Here is a 26073-nt window from a genome sequence, read left to right as displayed (position 1 = left end):
GCTATAAACGAATGGAGAGGAAACAGTGACCTGCACCTTTAAGAGGTTACATGGGGATGTACAGACAGTGTGCACAAGGCCAAACAGAGTAGCTGCTGTCACTTTTAATGGCATCATAGATTGCTTTGGAGCCATCGCCACTAGCTTTGGGTTCTAGGAAAGGCAGAAGCAGACGCAGCAGAGTAATCTAAGCCCCACTGCTTCCACCCATGCTCCTCCAAAAAGCTGTCATCCATGGTCAGCAGTGAGATGTGAATGGTCAACAGTTCTTAACCCACTGAATTCTCTCATGGCAGGGACTCTTAGGTTAAACTTCACCATTCCTACGTTGACAACACATTCTCACATCTAAAATGTGTTCTTTGTGTGTTCATTTTTTCCCCTTAAAATAATTTGCAAAATTGTCCTATTATATGCAATGAAAATACCAATGTAAGAATAGCAGCGTGTTTCTTTCTCCTGTCACTCATTTCTTTGAGTGCCAAAATACAGTATATTTCACAGGAGATGGGGGCGGCAGTGTGACACTGGTGGGGTGTGAGACGTGGGGGCTTCAGTCAGCCAAGCAAAACAAGCTGCACTAATCTGGCGTGACCTGTGACTCCCACTCATCGTCTCATTCGGCGTGAGATCCGGGGTGTGGTTATTAAGGACATTGATCTTAAATGGTCCTTCTGCTCGGCGGCTGATTATTCCTTGATGGGCAGCTGGGGATGGGATCACTGAGCTGAGAACAGAACTAGACCTTGTTCAAATCTTCTATTCTAAATTTAGTGAGTTCTGGTAATACCAGAAAGCATCTTATTCTATCTGTTTATTCCCAAAAACGCTATTTATCAAGTGAATAATCTGCTACATGAGCCAAAGGACATAAATTGTATGTAATGTTATTTTCCGTCACAAACTGTACATATACTGTATATAGTCAGTGGGACATTCCCTTATACATTTACTTCCTGTGAGAGTTCCTACCCTTGCACATTCCCTAAAGTGTTACCACAGAGTTTCTTTATTTTATTTATTTTTGTGGTACTTTTTATCCCTTTTTATCCCCAACTGGTAGTTACAGTCTTGTCCCATCGCTGCAACTCCCGTACGGACTCGGGAGAGGCGAAGGTCGAGAGCCATGCATTCTCCGAAACACTACCCCGCCAAGCCCCACTGCTTCTTGACACACTGCCCGCTTAACCCGGAAGCCAGCCGCACCAATGTGTTGGAGGAAACACCATACAGCTGGCGACCGAAGTCAGCGTGCATGCGCCCGGCCGCCACAAGGAGTCGCTAGAGCGCGATGGGACAAGGACATCCCAGCCAGCCAAACCCTCCCCTAACCCGGACGATGCTGGGCCAATTGTGCACCGCCTCATAGGTCTCCCGGTCGCGGCCGGATGCGACACAGCTCGGGATCGAACGCGGATCTGTAGTGACGCCTCTAGCACTGCGATGCAGTGCCTTAGACCGCTGCGCCACTCGGGAGGCCCTACCACAGAGTTTCTAAACCCAGAGGCGCAACATCACAAGATTTCTGGGAACGCTTGCGAAGAAGACCAAGCAGACCAGGCCGGGGTTTGAGGTTTGAGTTATTACTGCAATCTCGTGAAAGTGACAAACTGACACGTTTTATTTTTCGTCAAAAACAACTTTATATCGAAGGAGTGCCTTTGATATAGCGGCCTGCATATGCGCTGTTCGGTGCGAAACGACCGTTAGACCCAATGACGTGGTTTTGCGCATGAGCTTAGCTAGCCAATGTCGCCATGACATCGCCTACAAGCGTTATCTGGGATTTCTATTAGAGAAACAGTTTCTGCCCATCTTCATTCTGTACTGTCTTTGGTGTTACTCTACTCAACAATGATGTCATGTTGTTGTGAAAAAGGAGGGCCATCAGTGAGCATGTTGGTCATGTCAGTGTGGTGCTTACTGTATTGCTGATCTTAGTGTGCATAAGGGTCAATGGGAGAGCATAGTGACAGGTCATTGTACTGTAGATATTTGGTTGACACTGGTGGGAACAGTGGCTATGCTCATTAAAGCATTGGGGCTGTGTGTCAGGACTTGTTAGGATTTGAAGAGTTTCATCCTGAGTTTACACCCTGAACCAGGGGTGCCCTAGGTCCCACCCTCAACTTACCCTTCCAACAACCTCTGCCCTATCCTGTTCATGTCCCAAGGGTTAATTCCCTGTCCTGGAGCTAAAACAACAGGATCACAGCCACAGCACTAATACTCAATAGACATTGACCTACTTTGCTGGATTAGGAGGGGAGAAAATCCTAATCCGCTGCCCTAATGCCAGCGATGAAAGCGATATAATGGTCCTAACTGCGCCATTTAATCTGAAAGCATGCTCATGTTATTAATTTCTCATTATGGGAATGCAGTTCTGCTGATGGGATTAAATGTTTGCTCTGTCTCTCTTTCATTCGGTGACCTCCACATCGAAACACACAGGATTAAAACCATCTGGCTGGACACCAGCTCAAAGACCTTGTTTATTTGTTTATGTACCTCTCATTTGCTTGTTTGTGTGTGATGGGCAATGGCTTACTCATCTACGCTTTTGACTTCATCATCCTCAATTTAGGGGAACTGTCCTCATTAAATAACCGCTGAATGCAGATTTCAAGGCACAACTATTCCTGTCCTTCAGAAAGCTTTTCACTTGTTTTAAGGTTTCCAAATAACGCACTCACTCCAAAGGTATTTTTTGTCTCTGAAAAATGGGACACTGAATCCTCATGCACTGTTCATGAACTATCAACCTGACAGCACTGTCTCTACATGCTATGACTCAAAAGTGTGACATGCACTTTTAAACACCTTTTCTCAGTTTGACATCTGTACTGAGATATCCTTGCACACAACGAGGAAATGTTTGCAAACTATATTCTCATTTCATTTTTGTCTAATTGTTCGCGTTGTACAAAATCAATATAAGATGTTTTTAGTTCAAAGAAATGACTGTTTGATTTTGTAGCTAAACCAATTAATGCTAAAACTGGCATAAAATGCCTTTGGCTGGTTCTGGTAGTACAGCCAATTTGAAGGATTCAAATGTATTTTTCTGGTCCATTAGACCTCCACCAGGGGGCACTTGCTTCCTCAAGCAGTCAGTGTTGTCTGAGAAATTACTATGGAGCTCATGAGTATGTATGCATGTATGTATAATACTACAGTAAACTGAAGAGAAAACACTGGTCCAAGATGCTCTTTATCAATCCAGATTTAAAATTGGCCATTGATCAATATCTCAAGGCCTTTTAACATGCACACCACTCCACATGTCCACAGGCTCTATTATGTCATGCTTATTATGTGTGCTTGATAGGGCCTCATAGAGGCCTTAATTGATTAGGTACTGTGTTTGCTGGGTTTGTTGATCATGGGTTTGTCAATAATGTTGGTTCATCTCAGAACATACAAATGAGCAGCGTTGGATCTACATGAATGTATTTTTTTAAATCTATGAATAAAGCTTTTTTTCTTTGTTGCTGCTTTCTCTATTATGTGTAAAATGTATAATGTATCTAATGTATACAAGTAAAAATGTAAGATAATACATCACCATATATTTAGCGCTCCTGTGTCATATTGTCTTCAGAAAAAGAAGGTAACAACATATTTTATCAGCAGATCTAGAGAACCATAGTCTTACTGTTAGTGACTGCTTCCTCATCAATCTAGTGTTAATTTAGATATGAAAGGCGTCAACTCAAAATGACTGAATAAGCATAAAATGGGTCTAAACCTGAGGCTTTCAGCATATCTAATAATGCAAACATGACATGTAATACATCATAGTACCCATTACCAGTTAGCCGAGGAAAACAAGAGGAAAATATGCAGGCTGTTGACAGATCAAAATAGCAATTTGAATTGCCCTGTGATATTTTCTATTTCATTCTACCAGCAGCAGCCCAAAGAGTGCATGGGAAGTATTTGGTAATGGCATAATTACAAAATCACACGCAAGCAGGCTATTGTAGCAGGCAGGCTATTGTAGCAGGCAGGCTATTGTAGCAGGCAGGCTATTGTAGCAGGCTAGGTTACCATTGTCATGAAACTTGACCATGCTTACTGTCATAGCATTGGAATTCATTTTCTTCCAGTAAAATGCCTGGTTTTACATATTTGTATTAAACATATGTGTTGGCTGGTGAAGTGTTGGGCAAATTATTTATATAATTCAGTCACTGATGTTTCTGATCAAAATAATTGATATTTCAAATCAGGAGTGAACATGGTTTTACATTTAGATGTTTTTTTTATTACACTTAGATGTAGTCCATGCACAGTGCATAACAATTCTAAAATCATTAGATTTTTGTTTATTGTATTACCTGGAATATATATTGTAAAACAGATCTCACACTTAAATGTGGCATTTGACAATACTACAACTATTTTTAAACCTTATACCTTTAAGTTCATAGAGTAAGCCCTTGAGGGCCAGCGCAATAAATTATTTGTGAGGGAAAAGGCATGATGCATCTTTTAACATGTGCAGTCATTTCAGAGTGCAAAACCTACAAATGTCATGTCCCCTTAAGATCAAAAGTAATTGGTCCGGCTGCACAACAAGGCACAGGGGTAACTAGGCAGTTTGCCAGTGTAACAGACTCAAATGACATACTGTGTAGCACGACCATGAGCTAATAGACCCCATCGCACTGGGGAAACCACCGTTTTACTGTGTCTTTTCTCATCTATGTGAACTACAGCACCACAGTCTTTCTTGGCTAATAAATACATCCATCTGTGGTTTCTGCACACATTAACAACTATAGCAGTGCAGTTTTTTTGTATCTCTTATAATTTAAGGTAAGATTCAATGCATTTCTTTATAAAACTACAAATGGGACTATTATATGTCTGTGCTAAATCCATTCGTATGTCTGGTCACATCACTGTTGGATTAACTGCCGATGCTATAAAAATTATATCCCAATATAAATATATCCTCAAGAAATGTGGGAAAGAACAGAACAACCAAGGTTCAGTGGGGCCTGAAGCAGGTGGAGTTAGTTCTGGGTGCTGTTTGGGGTTGTGTAAGCCAGTATTCTAGGCTAGAAGGAGAGAGGGAGTATGGAGCCCAGCATGAGGGCAGAGAGGTGAGAGGGGGATGGGGAGTGGGGACGTTGGCTCAGGGAGCAGTGACCAGGCACTGTGGCGCCTCTCAGCACACAGGAGGGGGGTCACCAGGAGGGAAGCAGGTGTTATGCTCTCAGTCTCCCTCCACCACCACATCATGTCTGCAGCGCGCCCCAGCACACCCCCCAGACATCAGATGTCAACTCTGATGAGTGTGTGGATCAAATAGCATTACGCAAAGAATAAAAGTTTTGAGCCAGAGCAAAATTATTTTTGCATCAAAACCTGAGCACAATGTAAAAATGTAACTGTACAAAGGCTTCAAACAAAAAAGGTTTTATGGTCCTTAAAGAGCAACATGATTTACCAAGCACGCTGGCTGGAAGGGATGGAATGAAAACTTTCCTCTTTCAACCAAGAAAACACAGGAACAAAAATAGCACCTCTAAGGTCAGACTACTTGAGTCGGGAACACATTTGCCAATGTAGGGCAAGCTGTCCAGTCGAAAACACTTCATTTCTTAAACTACAATATTAAACAAAATAAGTTTGTCATGGGAAATGGAGAAATAGCTAATGCAACAATTGGGTTCAAAGCCAGAGTGTTTTCCCAATAGGTAAACTGTATAATGCACTACAGAGGACACATAATCAAGCCTTATATTAAAATCACCTTGAAAAATTCAGCGTTGGATCTCTGCAGTGAAACTATTTGAAGGTGAATTTTATGCTGGATCATAAAGGAACAGTCTCCCATCATGTTGTAAGTGGGTTACAGGACTGTACGTGACCCAGACAGAGGTCTCACCCCCAGGGTCAGGGGCCAGTCAGGCATGAGGTGCCAACTGAGCCCCTCTGATTTGACTCCCCATTAGTTGGCCTGAGCCTAGCCCCTCAGCTTACCCTCAACCCCCACCCTGCACACTCACCCCACTGAGGCTGGAAGGGCTCTGGAGAGGGACCTCAGAGTCCACAGTCACATGACTGGGGAAAGGACATATTCAGCTGATACAGTATGCTCAAATTGTACTGCTCACCCTTCGTCGATGCAGTGTGTGTGAGTGTGCATGCATGTTTACAGTATTTGGGTGTGTGTACAGTAGGCATACTTACATTTAGATAATTACTAATTGTAGTATTGTGGTCTGCTACATACTGCATCATGTGGCCTCCATGAATGAAGCCGTATTATTCCATGACAGAGGTATGCCCCTCAGTCTTGTAAAGATGGACTCACATTAATGTGACAGGTTTCTGGAGTGAGGCCTGTTGTGATAGATTAACTGGGTGTACTGTACTATCTACCTTGGCTGTTACAGGGAAAAAAAGGATTCCACTATGATTCTAGTGACTATTCGTTCAAACAATAATTGGGTTGTCCATGGTTTGTCCTTGACGCAAAAAAATGACTGACACATCAACACTTGATTGTGATATTTCCTTTTGCTTTAGCATTTTGATGGAGGTTTCAAAAGGGCAATAACAAGAGTACCTCTGTATGGCATTTTTATGTTTCCATGGATACTGTCAGGAGACAGTTAAAAAAGCAATTACGTGGGAAGAGAGGGAGGAATTCATCCCTTTTGTCAGGATTTCCTAACAGCTGTAATAACACAGGCATCGTAACGCAAATGTAAAATAACGGAATATGTCTGTCCAATAAGATGGAAGACAGATCACCTCTTACTGTCCAGAGACAATGCACTCTGTTTTGTGGACAGAAGACACATCTAATCTGATAATCATGCATCAAACCACAATCAGCCTATCTGATTTTTTTAAGAATAGGGAACAGCCAAAATGCACTAAGATTGGTATAGTGTAGCACAGCCTTCTACTCTGATACCATATAGTTCATGCAAACAAGGATGGTAAAAACACCTTTTCCTGACTGGGTGGATCCTAGAGGTGAGGAATGATGCTGCAGGCACATGCAAAGCCCGACCCTGGCCTTGACCTGGGAGTTGGCCCCTCTTTAACTTTACCTGTCTCACATGAACTCAGAAACTGAGTGACAGACGTATTAAAATGTAATACATACTGAACAAAAATTTAAAAACGCAACATGCAACAATTTCAAAGTTTTTACTGAGTTAGAGTAAATCAGCCAATTGAAATATAATCATTAGGCCCTAATCAATGGATTTCCCATGACTGGGCAGGGGCGCATCCATGGGTGGGCCTGGGAGGGCATAGGCTCACCCACTTGGGAGACAGGCCCACCCACTGGGGAGCCAGGCCCAGCCAATCAGAATGATTTTTTTCCCAACAAAAGCGCTTTATTACAGACAGAAATACTCAGTTTCATCAGCTCTCCGGGTGGTTGGCTTCAGACGATCCCGCAGGTGAAGAAGCCGGATGTGGAGGACCTGGGCTGGCGTGGTTACACGTCGTCTGCAGCCAAATTCTATAAAACGACGTTGGAGGTGGCTTATGGTAGAGAAATGAACGTGCAATTCTCTGGCAACAGCTCTGGTGGACATTCCTGCAGTCAGCATGACAATTTCACGCTCCCTCAAAACTTGCGACATCTGTGGCATTTTGTTGTGTGACAAAACTGCACATTTTAGAGTGGACTTGTATTATCCCCAGCACAAGATGTACCTGTATAATGATCACGCTGTTTAATCAGCTTCTTGGTATGCCACACCTGTCAGGTGGATGGATTATCTTCGCAAAGGATACATTCTCACTAACAGGAATGTTAGTGTAGCTCAATTGGTAGAGTATGGCGCTTGCAACGCCAAGGTTGTGGGTTCAATTCCCACGGGGGGCCAGTATGAAAAATGTATGCACTCACTAACTGTAAGTCGCTCTGGATAAAAGCGTCTGCTAAAATGACTAAAATTTGTCCAAAACATTTGAGAGAAATAAGCTTTTTGTGCGTATGGAACATTTCTGGGATCTTTTATTTCAGCTCATGAAACAAGGGGCCAACACTTTACATGTTGAGTTTATATTTATGTTCAGTGTAAGTGTGAGATTGGAACATGGTGAGAAAACCGATCCAACCTCCAGCCAACATAGATATGGCACTGACGCTGAAGCGTTATGAGTCACTCATGGCCTGAGTGGAAGAGAGAATGTTATGTGTGAGGGTTAGTAGCTGTGAGCTGTGCCTGCTGGACCTTCTTGCCTGAGTCCTATGATCACTGATCAACAATGCAGCTTTTGGTTTTTACACAGTTACTACTGTCGTCTCCCAAAATATGTTCCATGTCAAATTCTAGCTTGGTAGCGGTGTCAATGCATCCGGCACTTTGCACTGTAAGAACACTTTCTCACATTGCTAGATACATGTATTTGGTTATTCATGATTCCAGTATACAAAATATTGTTTCAAGAACAAATGCACCCTTTCTTCTGTAAAGTTTTCATGTGGAAGGATTTGAGCAATACATATTTTATTTCAGTCTTGAACTGTCACGGATGTAGCCACACACTGCACAATTTAGAGATATTGCTTGTAATTCATGTTTAAAGCTGTGTGTGTTCTACTGTACTTTTTGAAAATACATGGTATATCAGGTTATGTCTAATATAAAGTACATAAAACAGAATGGATTAAACAGATAAGGGAGCACTCAGCCTGGTGAGGTCTTGTGTAGACTGACTGACTGCCTGCCTGGCATGCCCAACTTTGATACTGTCGAGTAAACCACGTTTGTTTGGTTTTGTCTGTTTACTTAGAAAAACACGATTATTTTGACCTGTATATGGGCTGCTGATTGAAATATACCTCACAATAACACAACCAGCAGGAACATCAACCTGACATGGCTTGTGCCTCTCCCTGTATGGGGACATAAAAGGTCCTATTCACTGCAGGTTAGTGGTTCTGTTTTTAAAAGGCTTTGGTGAAAAGAGGGGCCATGAAAGCAACCTGACACAAAATTACTTTCAAAGCAGAGAGGAGAAAACATGTCAGGAATATAGGCATGTAATGACAATTCAACTGTTATTTTGATCTCTCTTAAATGTTTTCAATGAAAAATGTCTCTTTTGAAATCCATGACAGTATCATTCTTTTGATAGAATTTTTAAGCTTAAATAACTGCAGCAGCAAAAATATATTTACAGCTTTTAACGCGTATGACTTTTCACATTTACATGTTCTATCGCACATGAGGCTTCTCTAGAACAATTATCATGAACTGTAAACTGGGAGCGTGCCCACTCCCTCCCTCCCTCCACCCCCTCCCTCCACCCCCTCCACTACCTCCCTCCACCCCCACTTTAGTAAGAAAGTTTTTGTGGGGGATATTAGAACGCCTTCCTAATTAATTCCACTGCCCTATGTAACCCTTAGACAATACGTAATCCAGATGGGAACATCTTTATTGATCTTGGGAATGCTTCAGTAGACGCCCAATGCTTATCTCAGCATTAAATGCATCTCTTGTGACGAGCCACGGTTTAATTAGATGACAATCACTGTTAACAATGCACAGCCAACATCACCAAATTTGCACATCGGTTCTGGCAGTGACATTTCAGCACCCCAGCCGGGACAACTCACATCCTTGATTTACTCTTTCCTTGTTAAGCTGTAATATTTATTACATTTATAATATGAAATTGGACAATATATACCAGTTTAAAAAGCAGGTAAACACATCAAAGCATTTAATTAACATTAAATTAATTTGGAAGAACATTGTAATTCAGAGCTTTACTCATAAGCCTACTTGCTAACCTTCAGTCATGTAACTTTCAGACATCATTTTCAGCTAATATCACCTTTATTGCCATCCTGCAATAGTTTTGGTGCATGTGTAGCATTGAAATACCAAACCCCAAAGCCTTTCTGGGCAATACAACACAACTACCACTAGAGGGCAGTGCAAATCATTTCAGTAAACCACAATATAAACCACAGTACATCTACAGTATTTTAGTGAGAGAAATATTCACTGTAATGCAGTACCTGTGCAGTTAATATCTGTGACCATTTTGTTTCTTTTTTTAAGAATTACAAAGAAACAAAGACAAAAATGAGTATTGGCATGTTGTTATTGTCGTCGCAAATGTATAGGGAGTTCATTGGCAGCTTACTATACCTCTCATCAACAATCTAGCCTGCAATGAATGTGTACAAACATCCAACCATACACAAAAGACAGAGGGGTGTTTCTCTACATTACCATACAACTACAAGTGTACAATGAAGCATGGATAATGTTTTGCCCTCAACAGCTAACATTTAATAAAGTGCATCATGAACAAAACATTGTAGAGTCCCTATATTATTTGGAAGGGGCATAGGTGGAGGCCAGAGGCTAATGGCAATTAAGGATTTGTCAGTCATCCCAACATTAAATAATCCCTGGCTCTCCATTTTCTGCTGTTTGTTTATTTTAACCTTTGGTTGAACCCACTTTAGAGGCAGCCTTTGTGCCAGAAAGTTCAGTGAACATTCAGCACAGAAGCGGAGAGCATGTCATCTCGAATCTATTAGCCCACAGGGGAGTTTGCAGCATCCAGCAGTCTGTGTGCCACACACACACACACACACACACACACACACACACACACACGTAATCTGCTAACTTGTACATTTTCCATACTGATGGCGTAGGTAACTGAGATTATTGCATTCAATAATCTGGTTTTGACCTTCCTTTTTCATTCATGCCAAATAATCTCATTATACCATGCACTATATGACACTATTTAAATGCCCTTTCTTCTCTGCCTTGCAGTGGGTTTTTATCCAAGCATCCCTACCTTTCAACTATGCATTTTAGATTTATAAGATTCAATGCATTGGCCATACAAGAACAGTGAATAGAGATTGCACTAGCCTAGAGACAGAATGGCACATAGCATAGTAGTGATAGAATGACATATTGCTACTATTCTGTAATACTACTCCTATAGGATAGGACCTAGGCTCACTAGTAAATTATACTTTTTCCTTTCAAGGCTTCTTAGAATGATAGCATGATTCCTAGTTTACTTTAGGCAATACTTTTATAGTTGTAACAAAAAAAAACAACTCATGCTTCAATGTATCATCTACAAACTCCATAATCTATTAATGTAACATAGGCTAGTACTGTAGTAATATAATAGTACATGACATTGTATTTTTTATTATAGATTGATTATTAATTTAATCCATCATGAACCTTTATGTGACCGACCGCCTTGATTCGGAATTATGTAACAAAATTTGAATGGAGTTGCAGATTTAGGTCTCTATTTACTTTTATAGTAATACAAACGTATTGCATAGGCTTAATTGGCTATACTGTACATATATTTAGAAACATACATGCAATCATTTTATAACATAAAGGAATATAAAATGAATCACTTAAAGATTTCTTGTTTCTCTCTCCTCTCCATCATCTCATATCTATGGAAACATTTATTATTGGGAGTGAGAGTAGCACTGACTGTCCACGTGGATAATACAACATAACATAGAGCTCACCAGCTTGTAGTCTTAAAAAACAGAAATGTTTACCTCTGTTCAGCCATTCCTATGGGGGAAATGAATGGGAAAAGAATGTGGTTTTGGGATAAACACCGAAAATAAGGGGACACTTTTCACGCCACTTCGATAAAGTCATTTTCATAGCAGGTTAGGAGAGCATTTTTTGCTAACCCTAACCTAACCCTTTTCCTAACCTTAACGTCAGTCTCCTAGCCTGCTGCGTTAATTCTCCTAACCTGCTGCATAAGTTCTATTAACCTGCTACGAAAAAGTAACTTCGGTATCGAAGTGGAGTAAAAACAGTGTTTCCCGAAAATAAGGTCTTAGGAGATCTTATACATTTTGTTCTATTAAATAATATCAGTCTGCTTTATGTGCTTGTTTTGATTACATAAATGCTTCAAAATCCACAAAAAGTGACGTTAGCTGATGAAGATTATATTATACAACAAACCGTATAAGTTCTCCTAAGCCTGTGTTTACTACAGACCTTATTTTCTGCATTTATCCAAAACCCCCATTAATTTAACCATAGGCTTTGGCCAACAAGCTTTGGCTGAGTTAGTGGGCGCGTTTGAATGGTAAGCCGAAAGTAGCTGACTGTAGACGGAAGTTGACGAGTAAAGTTGGAGGTGGTACATATGTACAGCAAGTCGGACAACTTCAGCTGTTTCTAGGAAACGCGACAATGGCAGACATGGCATTCGCCATTGTTGTTGCAGATTAAGTGGATGCTATCGAAATTCCACTTCTCCAACCCAAAGCTGAACATGATCAAAATGGTCCAAGGAATTAATATCCTCATGATAAGGAAATTGGATACCAGCCCAAGCTCTTTCTAACATTCACAAGACTTGTTTTGTATTTTTGTGATGGTTTTCTCAAAATATAACCAGGTAGTGACTTCATAGGCTACTAGAATGAGAACATACAGGTGTTTCTGCAGCATATGGGATGTGCTCTGTTGTTTCTGGTGTTTCTGTTGATTGTGCAAATTGGAATTGTAACAGATGTGATTAAATGTTGTCCACAAAGATTATTACGGTATGGTAATTCATTGCATGTCAACATCACTACAGCCTGGAGTTTATTTATTTAATTCTCAACCTTTATGTTGCATGTCAGTAAGCATGTAAAGAACAGAATTTGATTCAATCACAAGAAGGACAAAACACTCACTGTACAGAAAAGGATTAGATTATACATGTACATTAGTTCACATAAATTACTGGGTAAACAATATGAAAAGGATTAGACTACATGTACATCAGTTCACATACGTTACTGAGTAAACAACATGCCAAGCAATATGCAAAGCAATATGCCAAATGTAAGGTTTGGTGTGAGGTGTGACCCAGGTGCGGTGCAGGATAGACAGTAGGCAGTAGGCAGAGATGATTAAACAAGGATCTTTACTGGTGGTCCCAAAACCAGGATACAAAATAACGGACTTGTCACAAAAAAATAAAGGAGGAGCGAATTGGTCTCCAAAAACAGGCTGACAGCAAACATAAGAAAACACTAACTATGACTGAAAACAACAATGAAACAGGGAGAACACTTCTCAAGTACCTGTACATACGTCTCTCGATCAGACACTGATTAGTACTGTTTGGCATCGAGAACTTGCAGAGAAAACAGGGCAAGGGAACACAGGGAAGTGAGGGCATAAATACACAGGTGAACAGGTAGACACAGGTGACACCAATAAGATAATGATTAGTCCAGACTGTGAGTGAGGAGGTGCCTAAGGTTGTCAGAGGATGACACCTAGTGGATCGCTCCGGAACTGCGACCCCCTCCTGTAACAGCCAAGCAGTCAAATGCACTTGGTATTGACCCCAAGTCTGGGGTGCTTGCTCATTAAGGGCCGGTTTCCCAGACACAGATTAAGCCTAAAAAAATGTGTAGCCTACAATATGTATTCCACTTTATTCACGCTTAATAGACAATCAACAAATGTGAATTTGTTTGGTGATAATATTACAGACCAAATTTTAGGCTATAACATAGGACACTGCACTACAGTAACATATAGATAAATACATGAGCTATATTGTCGCAAGTAGGATATTTAATTTATTTATGTTAGAAATGTGGATAACATGTAGGCCTATTTAATTAGATTGTAAGGATAAAGATGTATTTAAGCTCTAAATAGTCATACACGCAAAACAATAAACATGCATTGATAATAACCAATGATAGGTGGCGAAATCAACCATTTATGAGAATGTAGTGCCTTTTGCTTCCAAGAAAAACTGGTTGTCTCCCACAATGCTTTGGTTCTGACTTCAAGTTACAGTTGGTGAGGAACAACTGCAGATATTTCCAGTCGACTGCAGTCGAAAGTTCATGACTTTTGATCACATGGTTGTTGTAAAGGTCATGCAGTCGACATGTACATGTAGTCACAGAGTTTCTAAAATCAGAGGTGCAACATCGCAAGACTTCCAGGAACACTTGTGAGCAGACTAAGCCGGGGTTTAGGGTTTGAGAAGTCAATGAGAGACGTGAAAAATGATTCCTTTGTTGTTCATTTTTCAGTTATTACTCCAACATCGTGAAAGTGACAAAATTACAAATTTTCATTTTAGTCAAAAACACCTTTATATCGAAGGAGTGTCTTTGATTTGTCGGCTTGCACATACACAGTTCGGCGCGAGACGACCGTTAGACCCGATGACGTGTTTCTGAGCATGAACTTAGCTAGCCAATGTCGCCATGATACCGCCTACAAGTGTGATGGGGGATTTCTATTGGAGAAGCACACTGGAGGCTGGTGGGAGGACCTATAGGAGGATGGCTCATTGTAATGGCTGGAATGGAATTAATGAAATGCATCAAACACATCAAACATATGGAAACCACATGTTTCACTCCATTCCATTTAATCAATTTCAGCCATTACAATGAGCCCGTCCTCCTATAGCTCCTCCCACCTGCTTCCAGTGGAGCAGTTTCTGCCCATCTTCATATTGTACTGTCTCTGATGTAGTCACAAGTAGGACAATTGTTATACACATAATGCAACACACTGGCGAAGCCGGTGTGGGAGGCGCACCCTGCTAAAATCCAAAGGTAGTCTGCACTTCACAGTCATGTTGTCAACAAAGCAGCATGATGCAACTGCTCCACATCCAGGCTCTGTCGTAGCCGGCCGCGACCGGGAGACCCATGGGGAGGCGCACAATTGGCCCAGTGTCATCCAGGGTAGGGGAGGGACTGGCCGGCAGGGATGTAGCTCAGTTGGTAGAGCATGGCGTTTGCAACGCCAGGGTTATGGGTTCGATTCCCACGGGGGGCCAGTATGTAAAATATAAAAAATAATGTATGCACTCACTAACTGTAAGTCACTCTGGATAAGAGCGTCTGCAAAATGACTTAAATGTAAATGCATCATTCAGAAACATACAACATCTATTTTCCATAAAATATATGTTCTAATGTTCAAACTAGTTTTCCGTTTTGTGAAAACACATTATCCTACACATTACGCCACGTGCTTAACCTACCTCAGTTTTGTTTTGTGACTCCTGGGAGGCAGCCGGTTCCAAAACGAATGGAATCACTTATCACCCGTTGCAAACTATGCCCACCCTGGCGCCAAAGACAGAATCGAAACCCGTCATGACTCAACTGTTCATGCGCACTGGCTTGTCCCCCATTGGACCAATGCAATGGACCATGCATGTTGGTAAATATCGCACTTTCTTGGCTGTGTATGGTCTGTCATCACAGCCAACAAGGTTCTGTCCAATGGTAGAGCCTACACGTTCCAAAGTCAAACCCAATTATTGCGTGTACTGGGGTGTAAGCATTAGTCCAAAACGAGAGTTTCTATTGGAGAAATTGATGTAGGTCCCTCCCCGTTTCGTTCTGTTTGCTTCCATTTAAGAATGTTTGTCAACATAATCGGCGTAATGAATACAGCCCTGAGCTCTGCGTGTATCTAAATCCTTCGCTCTGCAACTCCGCGTTCTCTGAACAGCGTGAGAAATTGTCCCAATTACTGTAATGTAAAACAATGATAACAGTGTCAATTGTGTTTGACCTATAATACTGAATATTTCTCATGAAATGTGTTACCAGCTGGTCCATTGCCAAATTCGAGCTTGACGTTCCCATATCGAATCCGAGGACAACAGGTAAGATTTACATATTTCTAGTCTAGTCGATAGCCCATCTATTCTAGTGAGAAAGTTGGAGCTTATCATCATCATTATAGGTTTCTGTATAAAACCACCTGTCTCCTTTTACAGAAGTAACGTCCAACGATGGCTGACAAAGTGAAGGTATTCTGTATCATGTTCAACAATGAAGACAAGCGTGAATACAGTGCTGGTGAAGTTCTATCTGGACACGTTGTGGTCGAGGTGTCTACAGGTGTGTCAGCACAAATCAAAGCTGTCAAAATATCGACCAGAGGATGTGCCCAGGTCTACTGGGGTAAAGGGCCTCGACAAGCACCATCACCGAGCAGTGCTGCTATAGCAAACACATCATCTCAGTGTGTGCAGGAGCAGGTGGAATACTTATGCATATCTCAAACTCTCAAAGAAACACCAGGTACCGATCTCATTTTGAACCTGGTCTCAGAGCATTTCGTATGATTCTATATGTACATCTGGTCACTTCATTTAGTGTGATATGTTTCGTATGGTATGTATTAATTTGTGGATGGGTCATCCACTTTGTATGGTATGTTATGAATTACAATTTGTATATGTTACGAATTTGAAAAAACATACAAAATGTTAAGAATTGGAAAACGAATGAAATGTTATGAATTACAATTTGTTGCAGCTAACGTTAGCTCGGTGGCTAATGCTAATGTTAGCTAGGTGGCTAACGTTAGCTAGGGGTTAGGGGTTAAGGTTAGGTTAAAGCGTTAGGGGAAGGTTTAGCCAACATGCTAATTAGTTGCAAAGTAGCTTAAAAGTAGTAAGTAGTTGAAAAGCTGCTAAAATGCTAAAGTTGTCCGTGATGAGATTCGAACACGCAACCTATGGTTTGCTAGACGTTAGCTAGGCTAACGTTAGCTAGGCTGGGGGTTAGGGTTAAGGTTAGGCATTAGGTTAAAGGGGAAGGGTTAGCTAAAAGGGTTGAGGTTAGGGGAAGGGTTAGCCAGCATGCTAAGTAGTTGCAATTAGCTAAAAAGTAGTAAGTAGTTGAAAAGTTGCTAATTAGCTCAAATGCTAAAGTTGCCCATGATGAGATACGAACACGCAAACTTTGGATTGCTAGACGATCGCGTTATTAATGCCTCTCCTGTGAAGTAATGACGTGCGACAAACACCTAGCTTCTTAAAACGGGTCACAAATGTTAAAATTGTCTGTGATGAGATTTGAACACGCAACTTTTGGGTTAGCTAGGGGTTAGGGTTAGGCATTAGGTTCAAGGGGAAGTGTTAGCTAAAAGGGTTGAGTTTAGGGGAAGGGTTAGCTAGCATGCTAAGTAGTTGCAAGTAGCTAAAAAGTAGTAAGTAGTTGAACATTTGCTAATTAGCTAAAATGCTAAAGTTGCCTATGATGAGATTTGAACACGCAACCTTTGGGTTAGCTAGGCTAGGGGTTAAGGTTAGGAGTTAGGTTAAATGGTTAGGAGAAGGGTTAGCTAATATGCTAAGTAGTTGCAAAGTAGCAAAAAAGTTGTAAGTAGTTGAAAAGTTGCTAATTGGCTAAAGTTCTCCATGATGAGATTCGAACACGCAACCTTTGGGTTGCTAGACGTTCGCGTTATACAGCTACCCATCCACCCCGACCAACCACCCTCCTTACTATCATACTAATTTGCTTTACTTTACTATGTTACATCTAGTCTATGAGACCAGGCTGGATTTTGATGTAGATATAGTATTTTATCAGGGCTGTAATGTACACTACCTTTAGGAAGTTATGGAATTGCTAGACCTTTAGCAGGCCCTATGCTTTACAGTCAGTGATTTATAATAATACTGTTGTAACATGTTGATTACTATATTTATTGACTGAATTGTCTTCTTTTGTTTCAGATGGTGAGGAATTCATCAGTCTTGATGAAGGCCGTTATGAGTTCCCCTTTCATGTGGAGCTCACTCAAACGTGAGTGAGAACATTTCAGATGGAATAGGAAATTATGCAATCAAAGCTTGATTTGCCTCATGATGATGTCTGGTTACTGTACTAACTGCAACAGCTAATGGAGACTTTCCATTGTATACTTTTTTTCAGCATGCCTGAATGAATTAGGCTTTTCTGTCAAATGAATAATGAGTGACATTCCATAATGAAGTACATTATGTAGAATATTGTTTCATATTTGAACCGATGAATATCCTGTATGTATTCTGTTGTCTTCCAGGCCCCTTGTTACCTCTTTCAAGGGGAAGTATGGGAGTGTTTGCTATGAGGTGACAGCTGTATTACAGAGGCCCTTGAATCAAGATCAAACTGTCAACAGAGAATTCTCTGTTATCAGCCATGTTGATGTCAATTCCCCATGGTTACTGGTGAGTGATAAGACTTCAAAATAGATTGCATTGCCACGTCAGTTTTTGTGCATCATCCTATGTTTTGTCCTATGTTTTTAACCATTTTGTGAATTGAATTGAAAGAATGGTCAGTTTGGTTTTCATATAGTGGGGAAAAAAAGTATTTAGTCAGCCACCAATTGTGCAAGTTCTCCCACTTAAAAAGATGAGAGAGGCCTGTAATTTTCATCACAGGTACACGTCAACTATGACAGACAAAATGAAAAAAAAAAATCCAGAAAATCACATTGTAGGATTTTTTATGAATTTATTTGCAAATTATGGTGGAAAATAAGTATTTGGTCAATAACAAAAGTTTCTCAATACTTTGTTATATACCCTTTGTTGGCAATGACACAGGTCAAACGTTTTCTGTAAGTCTTCACAATGTTTTCACACTGTTGCTGGTATTTTGGCCCATTCCTCCATGCAGATCTCCTCTAGAGCAGTGCTGTTTTGGGGCTGTCACTGGGCAACACGGATTTTCAACTCCCTCCAAAGATTTTCTATGGGGTTGAGATCTGGAGACTGGCTAGGCCGCTCCAGGACCTTGAAAGGCTTCTTACGAAGCCACTCCTTCGTTGCCCGGGCGGTGTGTTTGGGATCATTGTCATGCTGAAAGACCCAGCCACGTTTCATCTTCAATGCCCTTGCTGATGGAAGGAGGTTTTCACTCAAAATCTCACGATACATGGCCCCATTCATTCTTTCCTTTACACGGATCAGTCGTCCTGGTCCCTTTGCAGAAAAACAGCCCCAAAGCATGATCAAATCAAATCAAATCAAATTTTATTGGTCACATTCGCCGAATACAACAGGTGCAGACATTACAGTGAAATGCTTACTTATAGCCCTTAACCAACAGTGCATTTATTTTTAACAAAAAAAGTAAAAATAAAACAACAACAAAAAAAGTGTTGAGAAAAAAAAGAGCAGAAGTAAAATAAAATGACAGTAGGGAGGCTATATATACAGGGGGGTACCGGTGCAGAGTCAATGTGCGGGGGCACCGGCTAGTTGAGGTAGTTGAAGTAATATGTACATGTGGGTAGAGTTAAAGTGACTATGCATAAATAATTAACAGAGTAGCAGCAGCGTAAAAAGGATGGGGTGGGGGGGCAGTGCAAATAGTCCGGGTAGCCATGATTAGCTGTTCAGGAGTCTTATGGCTTGGGGGTAGAAGCTGTTGAGAAGTCTTTTGGACCTAGACTTGGCACTCCGGTACCGCTTGCCGTGCGGTAGCAGAGAGAACAGTCTATGACTAGGGTGGCTGGAGTCTTTGACAATTTTGAGGGCCTTCCTCTGACACCGCCTGGTATAGAGGTCCTGGATGGCAGGAAGCTTGGCCCCAGTGATGTACTGGGCCGTACGCACTACCCTCTGTAGTGCCTTGCGGTCGGAGGCCAAGCAGTTGCCATACCAGGCGGTGATGCACTGAGTCAGGATGCTCTCGATGGTGCAGCTATATAATTTTTTGAGGATCTGAGGACCCATGCCAAATATTTTCAGTCTCCTGAGTGGGAATAGGCTTTGTCGTGCCCTCTTCACGACTGTCTTGGTGTGTTTGGACCATGATAGTTCGTTGGTGATGTGGACACCAAGGAACTTGAAGCTCTCAACCTGTTCCACTACAGCCCCGTCGATGAGAATGGGGGCGTGCTCAGTCCTCTTTTTTTTCCTGTAGTCCACAATCATCTCCTTTGTCTTGGTCACGTTGAGGGAGAGGTTATTGTCCTGGCACCACACGGCCAGGTCTCTGACCTCCTCCCTATAGGCTGTCTCATCGTTGTCGGTGATCAGGCCTACCACTGTTGTGTCGTCGGCAAAATTAATGATGGTGTTGGAGTCGTGCCTGGCCATGCAGTCATGGGTGAACAGAGAGTACAGGAGGGGACTGAGCACGCACCCCTGAGGGGCCCCCGTGTTGAGGATCAGTGTGGCAGATGTGTTGTTACCTACCCTTACCACCTGGGGGCGGCCCGTCAGGAAGTCCAGGATCCAGTTGCAGAGGGAGGTGTTTAGTCCCAGGATCCTTAGCTTAGTGATGAGCTTAGAGGGCACTATGGTGTTGAATGCTGAGCTGTAGTCAATGAATAGCATTCTCACGTAGGTGTTCCTCTTGTCCAGGTGGGAAAGGGCAATGTGGAGTGCAATAGAGATTGCATCATCTGTGGATCTGTTGGGGTGGTATGCAAATTGGAGTGGGTCTAGGGTTTCTGGGATAATGCTGTTGATGTGAGCCATGACCAGCCTTTCAAAGCACTTCATGGCTACAGATGTCAGTGCTACGGGTCGGTAGTCATTTAGGCAGGTTATCTTAGAGTCCTTGGGCACGGGGACTATGGTGGTCTGCTTGAAACATGTTTGTATTACAGACTCAGTCAGGGACATGTTGAAAATGTCAGTGAAGACACTTGCCAGTTGGTCAGCACATGCTCGGAGTACACGTCCTGGTAATCCGTCTGGCCCTGCGGCCTTGTGAATGTTGACCTGCTTAAAAGTCTTACTCACATCGGCTACGGAGAGCTTGATCACATAGTCATCCGGAACAGCTGGTGCTCTCATGCAAGTGGTTTAGCTCGTCTGGTAGGCTTGTGTCACTGGGCAGCTCGCGGCTGTGCTTCCCTTTGTAGTCTGTAATAGTTTTCAAGCCCTGCCACATCCGACGAGCGTCAGAGCCAGTGTAGTACGATTCAATCTTATTCCTGTATTGACTCTTTGCCTGTTTGATGGTTCGTCGGAGGGCATAGCGGGATTTCTTATAAGCGTCCGGGTTAGAGTCCCGTTCCTTGAAAGCGGCAGCTCTACCCTTTAGCTCAGTGCGGATGTTTCCTGTAATCCATGGCTTCTGGTTGGGGTATGTACGTACGGTCACTGTGGGGACGACATCATCGATGCACTTATGCCTCGTTTCATCTTCAATGCCCTTGCTGATGGAAGGAGGTTTTCACTCAAAATCTCACGATACATGGCCCCATTCATTCTTTCCTTTACACGGATCAGTCGTCCTGGTCCCTTTGCAGAAAAACAGCCCCAAAGCATGATGTTTCCACCCCCATGCTTCACAGTAGGTATGGTGTTCTTTGGATGCAACTCAGCATTTCTTTGTCCTCCAAACACGACGAGTTGAGTTTTTACCAAAAAGTTATATTTTGGTTTCATCTGACCATATGACATTCTCCCAATCCTCTTCTGGATCATCCAAATGCACTCTAGCAAATTTCAGACGGGCCTGGACATGTACTGGCTTAAGCAGGGGGACACGTCTTGCACTGCAGGATTTGAGTCCCTGGCGGCGTAGTGTGTTACTGATGGTAGGCTTTGTTACTTTGGTCCCAGCTCTCTGCAGGTCATTCACTAGGTCCCCCCGTGTGGTTCTGGGATTTTTGCTCACCGTTCTTGTGATCATTTTGACCCCACGGGGTGAGATCTTGCGTGGAGCCCCAGATCGAGGGAGATTATCAGTGGTCTTGTATGTCTTCCATTTCCCAATAATTGCTCCCACAGTTGATTTCTTCAAACCAAGCTGCTTACCTATTGCAGATTCAGTCTTCCCAGCCTGGTGCAGGTCTACAATTTTGTTTCTGGTGTCCTTTGACAGCTCTTTGGTCTTGGCCATAGTGGAGTTTGGAGTGTGACTGTTTGAGGTTGTGGACAGGTGTCTTTTATACTGATAACAAGTTCAAACAGGTGCCATTAATACAGGTAACGAGTGGAGGACAGAGGAGCCTCTTAAAGAAGAAGTTACAGGTCTGTGAGAGCCAGAAATATTGCTTGTTTGTAGGTGACCAAATACTTATTTTCCACCATAATTTGCAAATAAATTCATTAAAAATCCTACAATGTGATTTTCTGGATTTCTTTTTCTCAATTTGTCTGTCTTAGTTGACGTGTACCTATGATGAAAATTACAGGCCTCTCTCATCTTTTTAAGTGGGAGAACTTGCACAATTGGTGGCTGACTAAATACTTTGTTTCCCCACTGTACATGCAACACATTGGCTCTCAACCATCTTGCTGTCTATTAAAACATAGATGACACCTTTAGATTTTCAAGTCTGTGACTGTGGAAACTGATTTTACATTTTGTTGGTGTTTCCAAGAGTAACCACAAAACATTTAGCACCATATTAAGTGAATGTAGCATTCTTGGAAATCTCCCTTCTCATTTGTTACTATTTTGCAGTCCTCTGTGTCTACAAACAACGAGAAGATGATTGGCTGTTGGATTTTTACCTCCGGCCCCATCTCTCTGAATGTCAATATCAACAGAATGGGCTACTGTAATGGTAATAATGTTTCTAAAGTTTGTTTTTTATCATTCATGTTGTCATGAAGGAAGATTTGTTATGTCTCTAATAACAAAAGTGAAATTATAGTGCAATGTCCTCAAGATTCATTTATTTGTTCTAGGAGAGTCAATCCCCATCAATGCTGTGATTGAGAACTGTTCTTCTCGACTCATCGTGCCTAAAGCAGCTATCTACCAAATACAGACCTTCATGGCAAATGGCAAAACAAAAAGTTATACAAAGTTGGTTGCCAGCGTGAGGGGTAACCACATTCCATCAGGCTGCACAGACACCTGGAATGGAAAAATACTGAAGATCCCACCTGTCTCTGCCTCAATTCTCAACTCCTCAGTCATCAGAGTGGAATACTCCCTGGCAGTGCGTGCCCTTTTCTATGGATATTTTGTTACTCAAATCTATTAAATTGTTAAAGTGTGGTATAAATTCCATTGTAGACCACATTGTGTTGTGTTATACCATCTGCATGGTTTTTCTATGGATGTGTGTATGCTAAGTATGAGCTAAATAAGTGATGTGTTCAAAGTCAGCATTCAGATGGTAGAACGTATGCCTGCTTATTTCCTTTCCTATGTGGAGGTCATGGCACAGATACCAGGTGCTAAGAAACTCAAGGTGGAGCTTCCCATTGTGATTGGCAGTATACCATACAACGGCCTTGACGGCAGAAGCTCCAGCTTGAGCAGACACTTCAGCATGGACATGAGCTGGCTCGCACTGGCACTTCCTGAAGTGCCTGAAGGTAAGGAGAGGCCTTACAAAAATGCTTTCACACACACACACACTATCCTTGGATGCTGCTCAGTTGCTCCCCTTATTTATGAAAAAGCTTTGTCTAAACAGAGTTTAGAAGGGGTCATATATGAACTCCCGTTCATTGTCATGGTCTAACTTCATGTATTTGTGTTAAAGATTTGTTGAAGCTTTCACCAACACAGTTTTGAGTAGATACAAAGTTGTTTCTGACGTGTTGTTTACCTTCTGGTTAATCCCCAGCCCCTCCTAACTATGCGGATGTGGTGTCTGAGGAAGAGTTTGAACTGCACAGCCCCTCTTACTCTCAGTCCGAGGAGTTGGAGAGACAGCTTGGTGGACAAGCCCTTTCTTACATCCAGGAGTTCAGGTTCCAGCCTCCACCACTGTACTCTGAGGTGAGTTCTCAAATTTGGTGTCTCACATTGGGAACTAAACATTTTACTCATTCCGAGTAGTGCTCTAGGCTAAATGTTACTTTTCTGCTTTCAAACAACTGTCTTCATTCATAACAGGTTGATTCCCACCCAGTCCATAGCTAGGCTAAATGTTGAGCCTCTACATCATCTGTTAAAGAACCAAAGTGATGCCTTCAAATTGCAATGTTGCACAATATTTATATTGTGGTGTAAAGAGTGTAATATAATGTGATCAAGTCTTGAACCAATTAAACTTTGGATTTCATAGCAGATTAACCATATTTTTTGAATGATTATGCACTAGGCTGTGTTGAGAAATGTAGGCTACTCTTTACATGACTGTTATTAGAAAGGGAATTACTGCACAGCACATTGTTGTAGCAGGTGGGTGCAACATAATGCAAGATAAGGTGTGTTATCTACTGTATATAATGTAAAGCACTTTGAGAGCTACTGAAACAGGTTGTGTTGTTGAAGTCTACAATAGCTTTATTTCTGTATGTCATGAATCCTTTCCTGATGCAATGGGCCACATGTTCAGGGTGTATAATATAATATGGGCATTCTTTTTGAAATCTGATACATTGTAACTAAAAAGTTGAACATGTCTGAGCAGAAACTGTAAAATGCTTTGATTGTTCAAAAGTTACGCAAAGGTATTAATTCCAGGTGGATATTTTGACCTTGGAGTTGTTCCTTCTCAGAACGTATTGCCTTATCTAAAATGTAACTGATGTTGAGTTTACATTGTTGGTTTTGAATTGTGAGTTCCTAGGGAAAACCTTGGATCATGCAGTGCTGTGAATGTTTATCAGGTACAGACCTTGTATGTATGTATGTATGTATGTATGTATGTATGTATGTATGTATGTATGTATGTATGTACAGTGGGGAGAACAAGTATTTGATACACTGCCGATTTTGCAGGTTTTCCTACTTACAAAGCATGTAGAGGTCTGTAATTTTTATCATAGGTACACTTCAACTGTGAGAGACGGAATCTAAAATCCAGAAAATCACGTATGATTTTTAAGTAATTAATTTGCATTTTATTGCATGACATAAGTATTTGATCACCTACCAACCAGTAAGAATTCCGGCTCTCACAGACCTGTTAGTTTTTCTTTAAGAAGCCCTCCTGTTCTCCACTCATTACCTGTATTAACTGCACCTGTTTGAACTTGTTACCTGTATAAAAGACACCTGTCCACACACTCAATCAAACAGACTCCAACCTCTCCACAATGGCCAAGACCAGAGAGCTGTGTAAGGACATCAGGGATAAAATTGTAGACCTGCACAAGGCTGGGATGGGCTACAGGACAATAGGCAAGCAGCTTGGTGAGAAGGCAACAACTGTTGGCGCAATTATTAGAAAATGGAAGAAGTTCAAGATGACGGTCACTCACCCTCGGTCTGGGGCTCCATGCAAGATCTCACCTCGTGGGGCATCAATGATCATGAGGAAGGTGAAGGATCAGCCCAGAACTACACGGCAGGACCTGGTCAATGACCTGAAGAGAGCTGGGACCACAGTCTCAAAGAAAACCATTAGTAACACACTACGCCGTCATGGATTAAACTCCTGCAGCGCACGCAAGGTCCCCCTGCTCAAGCCAGCGCATGTCCAGGCCTGTCTGAAGTTTGCCAATGACCATCTGGATGATCCAGAGGAGGAATGGGAGAAGGTCATGTGGTCTGATGAGACAAAAATAGAGCTTTTTGGTCTAAACTCCACTCGCCGTGTTTGGAGGAAGAAGAAGGATGAGTACAACCCCAAGAACACCATCCCAACCGTGAAGCATGGAGGTGGAAACATCATTCTTTGGGGATGCTTTTCTGCAAAGGGGACAGGATGACTGCACCGTATTGAGGGAAGGATGGATGGGGCCATGTATCGCGAGATCTTGGCCAACAACCTCCTTCCCTCAGTAAGAGCATTGAAGATGGGTCGTGGCTGGGTCTTCCAGCATGTCAACGACCCGAAACACACAGCCAGGGCAACTGAGGAGTGGCTCCGTAAGAAGCATCTCAAGGTCGTGTAGTGACCTAGCCAGTCTCCAGACCTGAACCCAATAGAACATCTTTGGAGGGAGCTGAAAGTCCGTATTGCCCAGCGACAGCCCCGAAACCTGAAGGATCTGGAGAAGGTCTGTATGGAGGAGTGGGCCAAAATCCCTGCTGCAGTGTGTGCAAACCTGGTCAAGACCTACAGGAAACGTATGATCTCTGTAATTGCAAACAAAGGTTTCTGTACCAAATATTAAGTTCTGCTTTTCTGATGTATCAAATACTTATGTCATGCAATAAAATGCAAATTAATTACTTAAAAATCATACAATGTGATTTTCTGGATTTTTGTTTTAGATTCCGTCTCTCACAGTTGAAGTGTACCTATGATAAAAATTACAGACCTCTACATGCTTTGTAAGTAGGAAAACCTGCAAAATCGGCAGTGTATCAAATACTTGTTCTCCCCACTGTATGTATGTTTTTATTTATTTTATTTTATTTCACCTTTATTTAACCAGGTAAACCAGTTT

General features: G+C 41.9%; 1 protein-coding gene across 2 annotated transcripts; it reads left to right on the top strand.

Annotated features, from left to right (window-relative positions):
- Window positions 1-15427: 15427 nt before the first annotated feature.
- LOC311134620 (arrestin domain-containing protein 4-like) lies at window positions 15428-25858 on the top strand (the record flags this gene model as incomplete). 2 transcript variants are annotated; one of them, XM_084168356.1, is made up of 9 exons in its annotated part: window positions 15428-15684; window positions 15799-16105; window positions 17551-17620; window positions 17880-18027; window positions 22235-22337; window positions 22462-22718; window positions 22938-23100; window positions 23355-23509; window positions 23627-25858. In XM_084168356.1, exons 2-9 carry the CDS (start codon window positions 15814-15816, stop codon window positions 23651-23653), a joined length of 1215 nt encoding a protein of 404 aa, XP_084024482.1. In that variant the 5' UTR covers window positions 15428-15684; window positions 15799-15813. The 2 variants fall into 2 exon arrangements, with proteins under 2 accessions (XP_084024482.1, XP_084024481.1); XM_084168355.1 differs by lacking the exon at window positions 23627-25858 and having other exon boundaries at window positions 15596-15684; window positions 23355-23569.
- Window positions 25859-26073: the final 215 nt, after the last annotated feature.

Source organism: Coregonus lavaretus (assembly GCF_964263955.1).
Source record: "Coregonus lavaretus genome assembly, chromosome: 9".
Taxonomy (NCBI): Eukaryota; Metazoa; Chordata; class Actinopteri; order Salmoniformes; family Salmonidae; genus Coregonus; species Coregonus lavaretus.
Note: the sequence above shows the minus strand (reverse complement) of the source record. Positions and strands in the feature narration are given on the sequence as shown.